The sequence below is a fragment of the Galeopterus variegatus genome, unplaced genomic scaffold (genome assembly GCF_000696425.1).
Source record: "Galeopterus variegatus unplaced genomic scaffold, G_variegatus-3.0.2 Scaffold11240, whole genome shotgun sequence".
Lineage (NCBI taxonomy): Eukaryota > Metazoa > Chordata > Mammalia > Dermoptera > Cynocephalidae > Galeopterus > Galeopterus variegatus.
In genome coordinates, this window is record NW_007737351.1 from 28,530 (window position 1) to 47,028 (window position 18,499).

Below are 18,499 nucleotides of genomic sequence, written 5' to 3' on the forward strand. Positions count from 1 at the left end.
GCTCAGAATCTCAGAGGAGACTGGTCAAGAATGCAGAATTGCATGGGGTGCAGTTTGACGGAAAGATTCAGGCCAAAATCAGAGTTTCTACACAACCCAGGGATACCTGGTCTCTGAAGAGCTAGAAGTGCATATAAGGTGAACCAACAGACCCTGAGCTGCACAAAATGTCTTCCCTAGGGAAGCTGCAGCAAAGCAGCTATTTAGCTCAGCAACACAGCTCAGGTACTGGTTCCCACAGGAGGTTTCCCCATTTTAGAAGTAAGCAAAGGACAAAAAATTAGTTTCAGCCTGGGCACAACAAAGCACCTCGGGGCCTGCCCAGGGACTCGGGGCTTGGAGCCAGGTACCAGACCCCCTGCCCACAACCAGACACACTGCCAGTGCCTTGGGGCCCCATCCAGGGGCCCAGGGCACAGAGCCAGGGAACAGACACCTGCCTACATCCAGGCACACCACCAGCACCAAGGAGCATGCCAAAACATCACCTTCATGTGGGTGGTCCACCACAGCCACCACAATAACCATGGCTGCTGTGAAAGTGGCTAGACATCACAACCACCATGCTGATGGTCCACCAGCCACTGGAGTGCATTGACACAAGGAGAGTCAGCAGCAGAGACCAAAGAAAAGAATAGGATGTCTCTCTCCATTGTGCCCATTCCAGAGTGACAGAAGAGGCATCTGCTCTATGATGATATTGGGGGACCTGAACACACCTTTCAGCATTGGACATATCATCTAGGCAATAAATCAACAGAGTAACCATAACTCTTTCAGAGGTAGAGAAGAAATCTAGAGTTATTGGTGGGGGGGGGAGTGAGAGGGGGTTGGAGAGAGATTAGATAGGGGGCATAAAGAATAAGTGTAATTTGTAACAATAAACATAGTGATAATATTGATTTGATCAACATGTCAACGTTAAACCCCCAAATATATATAATCAATTATGATTCAATAAAAAAAGAATAAAGAAAAAAAGAATAGAAAGATTTCAAAAAAACAACTTAATGTTAAATCTCAAAGGACTAGAAAAATAAGAATAACCTAATCCCAAAACTAGTAGATGGAAAGAAATAACTAAGATCATAGCAGAACTAAATGAAATAGAGGCAAAAAGAAAGTTACAAGAAATCAATGAAATGAAAAGTTGATTTTTTAACAGGATAAACAAAATAGGCAAGCCATTGACCAGACTAACAAAAAAAAAAAAAAAAAGAAAGAGAGAGAGAGAGAAGACACAAATAACAAAAATCAGAAATTAAAAAGGAAATTACAACTGATACCACAGGGGGAAAAAATGAATCACTAGAGACTACTATGAACAACTATACACCAACAAATATGAAAAGCTGGAGAAAATGGATAAATTTATGCATATATATAAATTACAAAGACTGAACCAAGAAGAAACACAAAACCTGAATAGACCAATAACAAGCAATGAGATTGAAGCAGTACTCAGCAGTCTCCCAACAAAGAAAAGCCCAAGACCAGATGGCTTTACTGCTGAATTCTGCCAGACCTTTAAAGAATAATTAATACCACTTCTCTTCAAACTATTCCAAAAAATTGAAACAAATGCAATTCTCCCAAAGTCATTCTAAAAGGCCAGCATTGCTCCAATACCAAAATCAGACATACACAACAACAAAAAAGAAAGCTACACACCAGTATCTTTGATGAACATAGACACAAAAATCCTCAATATGATATTGGAAAACAGAATACAAAAGCACATCAGGGGCCAGCCCGGTGGTGCACTGCTACAGTGCGCTGCTTGGGAGCACGGCGGCGCTCCCGCCGAGGGTTTGGATCCCACATACAGACCGGTTCCCACTCACTGGCTGAGCGAGGGGTGGGCGCAGCACCGAGGGTTGCGATCCCGTTGCCGGTCCCAGTCCGGTATGGGCGCGACACTGAGGGTTGCGGTCCGTTGCCGGACACGAAAAAAGACAAAAAGGAAAAAAAAAATCACATCAAAAAGATTATATACCATAAAAAAGTGGGATTCATCCCAGGGATGCAAGGGTGGCTCCACATATGCAAATCAATAAACAAGATATATCACATCAACAAAATCATGAACAAAAATTATATGATTATCTCAATAGATGTAGAAAAAGCATTTAACAAAAGTCAACATCCCTTCATAATAAAGACTCTCAGCAAATTAGGTATAGAAGGGAAGCATCTCAACACAATAAAAGCCATTTATGGCAAACCCACCACCAACATCATCCTGAATGTGGAAATACTGAAAGCTTTTCCATTAAGAACTGGAACAAGACAGGATGACCACTCTCACCACTCCTATTCAATACAGTATTAGAAGTCTTAGCCAGAGCAATCAGGCAAGAGAAAGAAACAACGGGCATCCAAATTGGAAAAGACAGTCAAATTGTCACTGTTCACAGATGACATGATCCTATATAAAGAAAAATCTATAGCATCTCCCCCCAAAAATACTTCTAGAATTCTTAATCAAATTCAGTAAAGTTATAGAACACAAAATCAACACACCATTCTTATACACCAGCAATGAACAAGCAGAAAAAGAAACCAGGAACGCATGCCCATTTACAACAGCAACCAAAAGAATAAAATACCTAGGAATAAATTTAACCAAAGAGATGATAGTTCTCTACAATGTGAACTACAAAACTCTGCTGAAAGATATTAAAGAGGGCACAAAAAGAAAGAAAAACATTCCATGTTCTTGGATTGTAAGAACTTACATTGTGAAAATATCCATAATACTCAAACCAGTCTACAAATTCAATGGAATTCCCATCAAAATACCAATGACATTCTTCACAGAAATAGAAAAAACAATCCTAACATTCATATGGAAGAAGAAAAGACCCAAAAAAGCCAAAACAATCCTGGGCAAAAAAATAAAGCTGGAGACATAACACTACCTGACTTCAAATTATACTACAAAGCTATTGAAAAGACCCAAAAAAGCCAAAACAATCCTGGGCAAAAAAATAAAGCTGGAGACATAACACTACCTGACTTCAAATTATACTACAAAGCTATTGTAACCAAAACAGCATGGCACTGATATAAAAATAGACATTCAGACCAGTGGAGCAGAATTGAGAACCTAGAAATCATCCCTCAGGCCTACAGCTATCTGATATTGGACAAAGGCAATAAAAATCTACATCAGGGAAAAGACTGCCTCTTCAACAAGTGGTGCTGGGAAAACTGGATATCCATATGCAAAAGAATGAAACTAGATATGCACCTCTCACCCTACGCTAAAATCAATTCAAAAGGGATCAAAGACTTAAGTATAAGACCTGAAACTGTAAAATTATTAAGGGAAAATATAGGTGAAACACTTCAGCAACTAGGTCTGGGCAAGAATTTATGAACATGAGCCCAAAAGCACAAGCAGCAAAAGAAAAAATTAAAATGGGACTATATCAAACTAAAACGCTTCTGCACAGCAAAGGAAACAATCAAGAGATTGAAAACAACAACCTATAGAGGGGGAGAAAATTTTTGCTTTCTATGCATCTGACAAGGGATTAATATCCAGAACAAACAAATAATCCAATTAAAAAATGGGCAAAGGAGCTGAATAGACATTTTTAAAAAGGGAGGCATACAAATGACCAACAGGTAGATGAAAAAATGCTCAACATCACTAGTCATCAGGGAAATGCAAATTAAAACTACATTGAGATACCACCTCACTCCAGTTAGACTGGCTATAATCAAAAAGATGGTGAATAACAAATGCTGCCAAGGGTGTGGAGTGAAGGGAATACTCCTCCACTGTTGGTGGGACTGTAAATTAGTACAACCACTATGGAAAACAGTATGGAACTTTCTCAGACAACTACAGATAGATCTTCCATATGATCCAGCAATCCAATTTCTGGGTATATACCCAGAAGAATGGAAATCATCATGTCAAAGGGATACCTGTACTCCCATGTTCACTGCAGCTCTGTCTATGATAACCAAGACATGGAACCAACATAAATGCCCATCAATGGATGATTGGATGAGGAAATTGTGGTATATATACACCATGGGATACTACTCTGCCATAAAAAAAGAATGAAATTCTCCCATTTGCAACAACATAGATGAGCCTGGAGAAACTTATTTTGAGTGAAATAAGCAAAGCACAGAGGGATAAATACCACATGTATTCACTTATGTGAGAGCTAAAAGAAAAAGAAGGAAGGAAAGAAAGACCACAGTGGTGCACTGGACGAACAGAGAGAACATTTTTCGGGCTACAAAGTGGGGTGGGTGGGAGAGGGGGAGCGTGAGGGAGGTTGGGTCTAATTGGGTGAGGGCACGGGGTACAAATGCTATTTGTGGTAATGGGTATGCTGCCGGCATGAATGTGGCCTTCACCTCTTGGGCCCAAGTGGTAACGATCAGCTTTGTATCTCATGAATATTCATAACCAATAAAAAAAGATTTTTTTTTTCTAAAAAAACTTTGTCTTCCTTCTCTCCTAATTTCTGGAACTGCCCAGATCCTTCCAACCATAAGAGTAAAGAAGACAAGCTACATATGTGAGTTGAGACAACTCTTGCCATAAACCTGAATTAGTCACACCATGAGCTCTGATTTCCTGAAACTGACAACCAATAACAGTGAGCCTTTATGCTCTGCCTAATACCTTGTTAAGTATTTTTACATGCATTATCCCATACAACCCCCACAACAGTCCTAGGATACAGGGACCATTGTCACCCCTTCTCACAGATGTGGAAACTCAGATATAAAGAGGCTGAGGAACCAAGGTCATATAGTCAGTAAGTAGAAAATCCATCAAAGTTCTTGCTCAGATGCATGATTAAGGTTTTTAATATTAAGGAGCAGTTTTTCTAGCCTACATGTGGCTATCCTAAGGGCATTAACAGGAGAACAGCAGTTTTGCACTGACCTACATGTTTTCATGTGTTGTCTTTCTCAATCCTCCCTATAAGTCTGAGACAGGTACTGTTCGGGTTGTTTTATAGGCTCTGGCTGGCTCATGCACCCAAACTTCCATGACTAGAACATTCTGTGCCTGAGGTCTCAAGTTCCTAAGGTCGCTTCCTAACCACAACCATATAAGTAAGCCTAGATCAGCCTAGCTGGCTCTCCTCTCGCCCTTCGGTCACAGATGTCATGGTCACAAGAGAGAGAACAGGATAAATTGGTTTGGCTGCCATCTTGGCTGAAGTTGCTAAGTCCAATCCTCTGGGAGCTGAGAGGTCAGAACATCCCCAGCTCCTTGCACTTTCACATTAAAATATTTCCTGGAATCCACACATGAAAATGTTAATAAGGATGAACTCTGAGGATTCCCGACCCAGGAAGACCACATCAGCATAACCAGCCAAAGATCACTAATGCTATTTGGTTGTGCATTTCCAACCCATTTGGATCCACACTTCCAGAACCAAAAGAGGTATCTCCAGGTTGAGCCCAGCTTACTATAGAAAAGATTTAAAATAGATGACTTCAGGGAACTGCTACTCCAAGGCAACTTTCATTTGTTGCTGATTTCATGGTGTTTGCAATCCCTAATTTTTCTGCTTTAATGTAGTTTGCTATCTCATGGCTTTCAGTCAGGCTAGGTTCTCAAATCAGCTGATTTTTTTCATACACTTCACCTGATCTCCAAGCAAGACTGGCAAATGTGTAGTAAAGCGGTTTGGAGAGAGATGTCTTCCAATGGTTAGGTTTTTTTCCATCAATTTCTTTTGAAGCCTAATGCTTTGGAAGCTGACTAAAGTAATTCCTTCTCTGAGCTGGGATGCTTCTGCCTCACACCCACAGGATGGTGTGACCCTAATACTTGGGAGGTTACTAAAGTAATTTCTTTTCTGAGCTGGGATGCTTCCGCCTCACACCCACAGGATGGTGTGACCCTATAGAGCCCATGAACTCAGCCTGATGGAGGAAATCTATCTTAAGCAATCATTTTCAAGTCACTACTTGAGAAAAAGAGATATTATATTTAAGCTAAAAATGGATGGACCTACAAAGCAGCAGTTAGTGATGGGTCCATGAAGGCCAACCCTATGCAAAGTATTCTCTAAAAATAAATTGACTTGCTGTGGAACGAACCTGTCACTTCTTTCCCAAACTCATTCGGAGAGGTAAGTACGATCTGTGATTTGCTTATTAGTCTTTCTTTCTCAAGGCAACACTAGAGTCTCCAATTTACCAGTGTGTTAGATTTAACTCTGTTTCTACTGTCACAGACTTTTATGAATAACGACTGGCATACTCATCTACTGAGAAAAACAGTCACTCAGGATATTATGGACCCAGGTCTGGTGATAAAATAAAATTTATTTTATTAAATTATTTTACTAGATATAAAGGTAATATATTCCCTTTAGAAAACTCAGCTCAGAAAATTTTTTACATAACACAAAAATTGCCCTTAATTCTATAATTCAGATAAGCATTATTAGTCTTTACTGTACTTTTTTCAGATACTTTTCTGTGGAATATGGCATTAAAGACAATTTAGATCATATTGTATAACCTCTTTTGTCTTTTGTTTTCCACTAATATTATATTGAAAGAAACTTTTTACATCATTAATTCTTCTTGTAAATATAATGTCCACTCGACTTTTCATAACTGTAATTTATTTAACTGCTCCTTTTTATGTAGACATTAGGATTATTTATATTTTCTCACTAACATTAAAAAATTGTGAAATACAATTTTTTTACATAATTTTTGTCCATATTTTTTATCTAGACTAGATTTCTGAGAACAGGGAGTACTGGACAAAGGGACATGACCAGTGACAAAGCCCCTATTATATAGAGTCAAACTTACATCCAGAATATTTTATATCAACACACTCACCAGCTCTGGATAATATGTATGTCACAAATCTTTGCCAATTTGCCAGTTAAAAGTATTTTGCTGTTTTTAAATTGCATATCTTTGGTCACTTATCAAATAGCGGCTTTTTTAGATGTCTAATGTCCTTTCTGAGAATTACCTTTCTATTAGTTTTGCCCTTATTTTAATCATGGTGTGAGTAAACATTTTAACTTGCTAAAAACTATTTCTATAGTTACAGTGGTCATACTAGTTGCAAATATTTTTCCAGTGTGTTCCATATCTTTATGTAGCTGAATCCATCAGTTTTGTCCTGTCTTATACTATTGCATTTTTGTTTAAAATGCCCTTCAGTACATATCTCCTGAAGATTAGATATATGTTGATGTCTTTGCTTTTCTGTTTTTGAATATATCTATGTTTTATTTGTAGTCTTTAATATATTCTACTCTTTTCTTCCCTTTTTTTCTTTTTTGAAAAAACAATTTGTTTGAGAAACATCCATCCAGTTACTGAAAAATCTCTTGTGAACCACACATAATATTCTTTTAAATATTCTTCAAAAATAATACCCTTTTGCAATTTGACCATACTTGCTTCTTATGATGGTTATCTGTGTTCAACAGTTTAATTTGTATATTTAAAATACAAAAACTCTTGAATTTATTCAAGGATAATATTTTCTATTGCCTGACATACCGATCTCTGCATTCAAAAATTTTCTTAATATAACTAGTTGTTTTTCACCTTTTGAGTTAAGTACTTAGTTCATTTATTTCCTCTTTTCATATTAGAGCAATCAAATATTTCAAGGTTAAGAATGATGCTATGTGGAGTTTTTTTTTTTTTTTTTCATTTTTGTTCTTTTATCAAGAATTTGGAGTGTGTGGAAAGCTATATGTCCTACCATTAGGAAACAAACTTTCACATGTGCAATAATAATATTCTTCAATTCCTCTACTTATTTATTTTTCCTGTTTTGTATATAAGAAAGTTTAGGTGCAGGAAGATTAGCATATTTACACATGTGGCTAATAATCAGTGAAAACAGAATTCAGGTATAGTCTATCCAACTCTGAAGAACACACTCCGTCCAAAAAATTATGGGGCTTTGGTTTCCTCATCCTAAAAGTATCCATTTTCTCAACAGCTCTAAAGAATTTTTATAGCCTCCCTTAAATTGTGTTTTGATTTGCAAAATGCCCCCTAAAATCTAAACATGACATAAGTTCTCCAAATAGTGAATTCTAAAGATTCAGATAAATTTGGCAAATGCTGCCTGCATCACCCTGCCTGTTTTTGCCTCTTCAGGACGTGCTTCTTCTGGAGGTGTATGATGCTATACTTGGGCAATTCTGTTTGGACGTAGCATAAGCTCACAAATCCGACTGCCAGGGTGGATCTTACCGCAGCCTATTCAAATTGAACTCACTTGATGTTTTATACTAACCCAGAAACAAGTTAAAATAACAAGAATAACAAACTCTGCATCACAGGCTCAGCATTACAGCCCCAGCAGCATGAGTGACTAGAGAAGAAGCATCAGAGAGTAAACTCTCATGAATTCAAGGCTCTGCTCCTCCTTTAGGTCCTCTTTTTATTCCTGACTGTTTTTCTATGGGAGAAACTATTGGGGCAGTGACTGGGAAAATAGCCATCCATGTACAATTATAGGAAAGGTGCGTGACATGTCAGCATCATAAAACCATGCTTGTGTAAATGAATCACTGTGTGTGTGTGTGTGTGTGTGTGTGTGTGTGTGAGAGAGAGAGAGATAGAAGAGGGCTATATTATGTGTTCATTATGTGACCAATAATATGGCCCAACTTTAAGTCTTGGGAGTATCTGCTTAGGGTTTCTGTCAGTGTTAAAACAATCCTGACAGAGATTATTCGCTTGACCAAAATGTATCTGCCACAATTACAGTCCCTGTGTTATTTGCAGAAAAGGCAATTATCCAAATGCCAAACTGGATTCATGGAGCGAGTGAACAACGTGACAGAATTCATTCTGCTTGGCCTGACTCAGAACCCAGATGTGCAGAAACTGCTGTTCAGTGTGTTTACAGTCATCTACTCTTTCACCCTGGTAGGCAACCTACTCATTGTAGTGACAATCACCTCAAGCCCAGCCCTGGGCTCCCCCATGTATTTTTTCCTATCTTTCTTGTCCTTCATAGATGGCTGTTGCTCTTCTACTGTGGCCCCCAAGATGATATTTGACCTACTAACTGAAAAGAAAACTATCTCCTTCAGTAGTTGCATGATTCAGCTCTTTGCAGGACATTTCTTTGGTGGAGTTGAGACCATCCTGCTCACAGTGATGGCCTATGACCGCTATGTGGCCATCTGCAAGCCCCTACACTACATGATCACAATGAACAGGCGGGTATGTGGCCTTCTGGTGGCTGTGGCCTGGGCTGGGGGCTTTCTTCATGCTCTGATTCAAATTCTTTTTATGGTCTGGTTGCCCTTCTGTGGTCCCAATGTCATTGACCATTTCATCTGTGACCTTCTCCCTCTGCTACAACTCTCCTGCACTGACACTCACATATTGGGACTCTTTGTTGCTGCCAACAGTGGACTGATGTGTATGCTCATTTTTTCTATTCTTATCATCTCCTACATCCTCATCCTTTGCTCACTAAAGACTCATAGCACGGAAGGACAGCGGAAAGCTCTCTCCACCTGTGCCTCCCATGTTACTGTAGTCATCCTATTCTTTGTGCCCTGCATATTTGTGTACCTTCGGCCCATGATCACCTTCCCCATTGACAAAGCAGTGGCTGTGTTTTACACTGTGGTGACACCCATGTTGAACCCTTTAATCTATACCCTCAGAAATGCAGAAGTGAAAAATGCCATGAGGAAGCTCTGCAGCCAAAAAATAATCTTCAGTAACAATTCCTGTGAATAGAGAAGATAAAAACAAAATCTATTCATATTTTAACAAGTGTGACTAATGGAAAGGATAGTGGTCCTAAAGTCAGAAAATGTGAGCTTAAGTAAATTTTGTTCTCCTTGTTTTCTGGAATTCTTAATGGTTCCTGATTCATTAAAAAAAAGAAAAAAACAATGTTTGAATAAATGATGACTAAGTCTCTTCCAATTAGACACTCGTTGGTATTTAAAAATTGTTGATCAAAGGGGCATTTCTAGTCAACATAAAAATGTCACAATATATGGAAAATCCATGAGTTTATATATTGTTCAGTAGAACAATTATCTGCAAAGCTTTAGGTACAGATTATATAACTAACAGGACAAGTAATTACAATATTTAAACAAAAATCCCTAATGGCTAAGTATTTTGTTGGAAGTGCATAGTTGCAATTCCAACTAATGAAATCAAGGTACAATTATTATTGTGAGAGATAGAGATCAACCAGAAATGCATGGGTTTTGAGGAATAAGAATCATTAAGCCAGGACTTATCCAAAAATTAATGCTGCTCTGTTGCAAAGCTCCAGGTGGCATCATTTACATTACAATCTGATTCTTCCCAGAATAAATTATTTTCTCTGCCTAAAGCCAAGGAGGGATATTTCATTGTTCCAGGTATGGCCATAGAATGAGCTTTACATGATTTCTCAGGTAGAAGATATTTCATGGAGCACTTTTTCTATAAAAATATCTTATATACCACTTCATCTCCAAAATAGCTTTTATTGAATAGATTTGTTCCTTAGCTAATAGGAACAAAAATAGGTGGCACAAAAGAGAGTTAATGACATCTGAATAGTCAAGGCAGAAATTCTGCACATTCAAATTTTAATAGAGAATTTAAACCAATTGCAGAACAATGAAATAGGCAGTAATTTGTGATGTACACACTGTGCAATTCTAAGAAAAAAGAAAGACATTAGGTAATGGACACAAAGAAAAATTATGATTTGTAATGATGAAAATGCTAATTACACTGATTTGGTTATCACATATTATACACAAATACTGATGACAACTCTGTGCCCCACAAATATATATATTCAATTATGTTTCAATCAAAAAATACTTTTTAAGAAAACTAGATGTAAAAATCTATATTGAGCCAATTCAGAAATCCTGCAAATCTTAGCAACTTCACTTCTACCTTCATAAGGACTGAATTAATATAAATGACTCCATAGTCGTGCCTATATATTATTAAGTATACATTATATACAGATTAATATTCAATAATTTAGTAAACAATTTATTTCAAATAAACTGCATATCCACATGCTGAAATATGAAATTAGGCACTTATCTTACAACATATACAAACGTCAACTCAAAATGGATTAAATACTTAAGTTAAAGACTTGAAACTAAAACTACTAGAAGAAAACATGGAAGCAAAGTTTCATGACATTGGGCTGGGCAATGACTTCTTAGATGTAACCCCAAAAGCACAGGCAACAAAAGCAAAAATAGACAAATGGGACTGCATCAGACTAAAAACTTCTGCAGAGCAAAGGAAACAATCAACAGAGTGAAGAGACAACCTACAGAATGGGAGAACATATTTGCAAACCATACATCTGATAAGGGGCTAATGTCCAGAATATATAAGGAATTCAAACAACTCAGTAGCAAATTGAAAAATGGGCAAAGCAAACTAAATAAACATTTCCCAAAAGCAGACACACAAATGACTAACAAGATATGAAAAAAAAAAAAAAAAATGGTCAACATCACTAACCATCACAGAAATGCAATATAAACCATAATAATATTTCACCTCACACCTGTTAGAATGGCTATTATCAAAAAGGCAAAAGACAACAAGTGTTGGCAAGAATGTGGAGGAAAGGGAACCCTGCACACTATTGGTGGGAATGTAATTGGTACAGCTATTATGGAAAGCAGTGTGGAAGCTCCTCAAAAAATAAAGGTAGAGGGCTGAGCCCATGGCGCACTTGGGAGAGTGCGGCGCTGGGAGTGCAGCAGTGCTCCCGCCATGGGTTCGGATCCTATATAGGGATGCCGCCGGTGGGCTCACTGGCTGAGCGTGGTGCGGCCGGTCTCAAAAAGGACAAAAAAAAAATTAATAAAAATAAAAAAAATAAATAAATAAAGGTAGAACTACCATATGATTCAGCAATCCCACTGCTAGGTATATATTCAAAAGAAAGGAGATCAGTATGTCAAAGACATATGTGCACCCCCATGTTTATTGCAACTTTATTCACAACAGACAAGATATGAAATCAACCCACATGTCTATCAACACATAAATGGATAAAAAAAATGTGACATATATTCACAATGGAATATGCAATATAAAAAGATGTAAATTGTGACATCAAAAATTCAAAATCTGCAGGATAACAAATAAAAATGCAGATTTTTCTTTTGCACTCTAACTTAAGCTGTTAATCAGATTAAAATAACCTGCTATAACTATGTTTTTCATAAGCCTCATGGTAACCACAAAGCAAAAACCCATAATACATCCAGAAAAAAATATTTAAAGTGCAAGAAATCAAAACATAATACTAGAGAAAAATCACTTAACCACAAAGAAATACAGTAAGACACAAAGAAAAGAAAGGATCTACAAAACAAGAAAGCAATTAACAAAATAGCAGTAGCAAGTCATAATCTGTCAATAATTACTTGAGGGTAAGTGTATTAAATTCTCCAAACAAAAGACACATAGTGGCTGAGTGGATAAAAAACAAGACCCAACTATATTCTGCCTAGGAGAGACTCACTTTACCTGCAAGGACACACACAGACTGAAAGCAAAGGGATGGAAAATGGTATCCCATGCAAATGGAAACCAAAAGAGAACAGGACTACTTAGATGAGTTTCCAGTGTAGAGATCTTTCACCTCCTTCATTAAATTTATCCCTAAGTATTTTATCTTTTTTGTAGCTATTGTAATCGATTTTCTTGATTTCTTTTTCAGATAGTCTGCATTTAGTGTATAGAAACACTACTGATTTTTGTATGTTGATTTTGTATCCTAAAACTTTACTGAATTCATTATTTCTGTGAGCTTTTTAGTAAAATACTTATGGTTTTTGATATATTATGTAATCTGTAAACAGGGACAATTTAACTTCTTCCTTTCCAATTTGGATGCCTTTTATTGTTTTCTCTTGCCTAATTGCTCTGGCTAGGTCTTCCAATACTACTTTCAATAGAAGTGTTGAGAGTGAGCGCCCTTCTCTTGTTCCTGATCTTAGATGAAAAGCTTTCCAGTTTTTTCACACTGTGTGTGATATTAGCTACAGGTTTGTCATATATGACCTTTATTGTGTTGAGGTAAATTCCTTCTATACTAATTTATTGAGAGGTTTATCATGAAAGGCTATTGAATTTTTTCTAATGCTTTTTCTACATCTATTGAAGAGATAATATGGTGTTAGTCCTTCATTCGTTAATGTATGAATCACATTTACTGGTTTGCATATGTTGAACCATCCTTGCATCCCTGGGATGAATCTCACTTGATCATAGTGAATGATCCTTTTAAAGTACTGCTGAATTCAGTTTGCTAATATTTGTTGAAGATTTTTCCATCTACCTTCATCAAGGATATTGGCTTATAATTTTCTTTTCTTGTAGTATTCTTGTCTGGCTTTGGTATCAGAGTAATGCTGGCCTCATAAAGTGAGTGTGGAAGTGTTCCCTCCTTTCCAATTTTTGGAAGAGTTTGAGAAGAATTGGTATTAGTTTTTTAAATGTTTGATAGAATTCAACCGTAAATCCACGAGTCCTGGGCTTTTTATTTTTTTATTTTTTATGCAAGGCTTATTATTACAGATTCAATCCCAACAAGGAATTAAATTCTTTTTTTTATTATACATACATGTGGGGTACAACATTGATTTACAGTAATTGTGTACAATGTGTGGTGGTTAGATCAGTATAGTTAGCTTTTCATCATTACAATATGCAATCATTCTTTGTGTCTGTTTACCAATTCCTCATTAGTCCCTCACTTTTCCCCCTGCCCTCCCCTTTTCACCAGACTGGCTATTATAAAAAATACAGAGAATAACAAATGCTGGTGAGGATGTGGAGAGAGATGAACCCTCCTGCACTGTTGGTGGGACTATAAATTAGTACAGCCATTATGGAGAACAGTATGGAGGCTCCTTAAACAACTACAGGAAGAACTTGCATATGATCCAGCAATCCCACTCCTGGGGATATATCCAGAGGATTGGAAAACATCAGGTCAAAGGGATGCCTGTTTTATTGCAGTTCTATTTACAATAGCTAGGCAATGGAACCAATTTAAATGTCCATCAATGGATGACTAGACAAGGAAATTGTGACATGTATACACAATGGAATACTACTCAGCCATAAAAAAGAATGAAATTCTACCATTTGCAACAACATGATGAGCCAGGAGAAAATTATCCTAAGTGAAACAACCCAGGTACAGAAAGAAAAATACCATGAAGAATTAAATTCTAACACATGTTGTTATGAATGAACCTTGAAGACATTATACAAAGTGAAATAAACCATACAAAGGCATTAATACTGTATGATTCCACTAATTGGAGGTACCTAGAGTAGCAAATTTATATGGCCAGAATGTAGAGCAGTGATTGCAAAGGGCTTGAAGAAAGGGGAAATAGACAGTAACTATTCAATGGGTAGGAAGTATCAGTTTGGGAAGATAAAAATTTCTGCATATGGATGATGGAGATGGTTGTACAGCAATATGAGTATATTTAATGCCAAAGAACCGTACACTTAAAAATGGATAAAATGGCAAATTTTATGGTATATCAGTGGACATAAAATATCCAAGCGATAGGAAGAATGGGATCTAGTGTTCTATAGTCATGTAAAGAGACTACATACAGTTAACAACAGAGTACTGTGCATCTGTGAATAACTAGTCAAAATGATGTTGAATGTTCCTAACACAATATGTGACAAAGGTTTGAGGTGATGGCTATACTAAGCATCTTGATGTGATCGTTGCACACAGTATGAATATACCCAAATATCATATTTTTATTTCATAATTATGTACAATTATCATAGGCCAACCAAGGAAAATAAATTTAAAAGAGAGAAAAATAGAGAGCAGAATAGTGGTTTCCAAAGGCAGGGGAAAGGAGGGGGAAGAGGGGACCAGGGAAAGGTTCGTAGAGTGATACAAAGTTACAAAGTTACAGTGAGATAGGAAGAATAAGTTCTGGTGCTCTAGGGTGACAATAGCTGATAATATTGTATCGTGTGTTTCAAAATAGCCAGAAAAGAGGATCTTGAATGTTATAACCACAAAGAAGTGATAAATGTTTAGGTAACTGATTTTCTATTAGATCTATTTTCTAATTTCTATCAATTTCTTTTCTGATTAGATCACATATATTAAAACAACAAACTGTGCTCCATAAACATGTACAAAGAAAAAAAAATAAATTTTTTTAAAAAGTAATAGTATTAATCTTTTCGTGAACTTTTTGAAGACACCTTGCTTGTGTGTTTGTGTGTTTGTGTATTAATAATATAATTGTGGTCATATTTGTATATACAATTTTTGAAAAAATAACAAGAGAGAGGAACAGACTGTGAGTGAGGTCAGCAGCCAACAAAGGAGAAGAATGTGGACTATTGAGAATAGAGCTAAAGGCTTTGCTTTGCTTTGCTGGTCCTGAACTTCAGAAGTATGTCAGTTTGGTTTAAGGGTAAAATTTGATAACAAGCAACAGCAATTCTGTGTAAAATTGCAGCCAGTTCTTCATCACCTCAGAAGCTGAATGAGAGAAAATAGTAGTGGATCTTCCGTTGTAGAGTGTTCCTGTTTGCCACTGCGAACATCATTATATATGAGTACTTGGCTGAGTGTGATTTCTCAAAGTCTATTGTGAGAAAGCATGGTACCTAAATCTAAGTATCAGCACTCTCTCTTTGTGGGGTAGACAGAAAAGGTGATATTCCTCCTAATACATTATGAGAATTTGTCATCTAGGTAATTACCTCATGCTAAGGGTTGAATGTTTATCCCCTCCAAAACTCATGTGGAAGACTGATCCCAAATGCGGCAGTGCTGGAAGATAGGGCATTTAGGAGGTTTTATGGGTAAATGTGTCCCCCAAAGTTCCATGTATTAGAAATTAATTCCCAGTGTGAGTCTTAAGAGAGTGGGAAATCCAATTATGGCATTTGAATGGCAGGGCCTTGAAGAGGTGATTTGATTGTGAGGACCATACGCTAGTGAATGGATTAATCCATTGATAGTTCAATGGTGGCCGTGGGAATGGCTATGATGACTTCATAAAGAGAGCAAGTTAGGAGCTTAGTCTCTCTCTCTCTGCTCAGCAATTGTGCCATGTGATACTCTGTGTGTCTTTGGAGAGTCTCCAACAACAAGGCCCTCACTAGATGTATTCCCTGGACTTTGGGCTTCCTAGCCTCTGAAACTGTAAGAAATACATGATATGTCTTTACAAGTTACCCAGTTTCAGGTATATCTGTTATAAGCAACAGAAACACTAATACAGGAGGTGACTGAATCTTGAGGGCCCCACTCTCATGAATGGATTAATACATTAATGGGTTAATGGATGAGTAGGTGATCATGGGTGTGGAGTTGTGACTTTATAAGGAAAGGACATGAAAAGAGCTTGCACCAGCCCTAATCAGGTGATTGCATGCATCACCACAGGACAGAGAGTTCCAACCAAGAAGTCCCTCATCAGATGCACTGGCTGGACCTTGGACATCCCAGCCTCCAAAACTATGAGAAATAAATTCCATTTTGTTATAAATTACACAGTTTCAAGTATTTTTTTTTTCTGAGTGACAAGAAACTAATACTACCCAAAAGAAGTCGATATGCCTGTGACTTTATATTACCCAATCTTTACTAGCTGGGAATCCCACCATTTAAATCCCTTCAGTCAGTCCCCAATAAAAATGTCATAATCTCCCAGGGTAATCAGACACATAGCTTTGAAGACTGGCATTTTCAGTCTTTACAGCAACCATACCTATTAGACCAGTCATGTTTTCAAAGAGAAATCTACTCTCTGAACTCTGCCTTAGGCCTAAAACCACCATATCCTAAGCTAGACTCAACAATGTCACAACTAGCAAAAAATCCCTATAATGACAGTTTCCAAATTGCATTACCCAAGTCTTATCCTAAACTATAGCCACAGGCGTATCTTTAACACAAGCTCAACTGCATTCCTAAAACTAGCCACTAATGATGTTTGTGGGAGTAAGTGACTGTTGCTTTGGCAAAGATTCCAACAGGGCCAATTACTAATCTTTTGGGGACTTGGGAGGTCAACACATTACCAAACCCTGCAGTTCATGAAAGTCTATTTACACATTTCTCTAGAGTCAGTGAAGAAAAATTACAAAGAAGGACCTGTGAGCAAATGACAGTAGCAGAACCATGCACCAACATGCTAAAGTTTTGTTCGGGAGACACTACTCTTCAGCTTAGTGGGTTTCTAGGGAAATAGACTTGAAGGGAGGACTTGAGCCAGCAATAGAAAGAGTCCTCTCTCCACATTCTTCATGCAGTCTAAAGGAAACAAAAATTCAGCAGAATCAATTTGAGGAAACAATGCCAATCTAGTGGATTTGATTCACATATACATTTCATAGTTATATATACTATCTTTTCCATTTTTGAAGAATTTGGCATTATTCCCATTGTTTTTAATTTGCACTGAATATATTTCTAAGAGATCTGGGGAAATAAATATAAATATATATATGATTCATTTATACTTTGATAGGAAACCAAGAAAGTGAGTAGAAATTAAATCCTATACTTATTGAAGTTTTCTAACTGAAACAGCTTATTTTCTGAGTAAGAACAAACTGATAAAGAGAACTAAAACAAACCGAAATGTCCAAATATGGAGCATTGTCTAGAGAGAGAAAATGCCCATGTCCCACTTGTCAGCTCTTGTGACAAGTCTAGTTATGGTTGTGTTGCATGTGCCCAAGGAAGAAGAAAGCAATGGCAGGACTCAATCTAAAAACAGAGGAATCCACAGTCAGCTAGAACAAGGTCAGTATAAACTAAATCCTTTTTCCTAAATTTTACACATATTAACTTGATTTAGCCAATTTATCTTCAATGAAGTAATATTTTGGAGTTATATTTGACTTGAAGCTTGGTATTTTGCTCTGAAAATCAATTTGGACACAATGACATGAACATATCCATAGAAAACACTATCTCTAATTTGCTAGACCAGATGCTAAGAACTACTACTAAAGGCACTTTACAATGGTGTGATTAACATGTCTGACGAAGCAGACTGACTCTGTAGATTTCTGTTTGTAATGGTTTGAAATTTTGTTCCCTTTTTCATGCCTTCTGTCTTGCTACATTGAAGTTAGAAATTTGTCAATTAAATCCATTATAAAGGCTCCCAACAAAGAAAAGCCCAGGACCAGATGGACTCCCAGCAGAATTTTCCCAAACATTCAAAGAGGAATTGACACTGATTCTTTTCAAACTATTCCAAAAGATTGAAACAGATGCAAATCTCCCAAACTCATTCTATGAAGCAAACGTAATACTGATACCAAAACCAGGTAAAGATATAACCAAAAAAGAAAACTACAGGCCAATATCCTTTGTGAATATAGATGCAAAAATCCTCACTAAAATACTAGCAAACAGAATACAGCAACACATGCATAAAATTATTCACCACGATCAAGTGGGATTCATCCCAGG

At 37.1% G+C, this 18,499-nt stretch overlaps 1 protein-coding gene across 1 annotated transcript; it reads left to right on the top strand.

Annotated features, from left to right (window-relative positions):
* Nucleotides 1–5,063: 5,063 nt before the first annotated feature.
* LOC103610496 (olfactory receptor 4C5-like) lies at nucleotides 5,064–9,842 on the top strand. The gene is made up of 2 exons (XM_008594653.1): nucleotides 5,064–5,234; nucleotides 8,776–9,842. Exon 2 carries the CDS (start codon nucleotides 8,809–8,811, stop codon nucleotides 9,745–9,747), a length of 939 nt encoding a protein of 312 aa, XP_008592875.1. The 5' UTR covers nucleotides 5,064–5,234; nucleotides 8,776–8,808; the 3' UTR covers nucleotides 9,748–9,842.
* The last annotated feature ends 8,657 nt before the right edge of the window (nucleotides 9,843–18,499 follow it).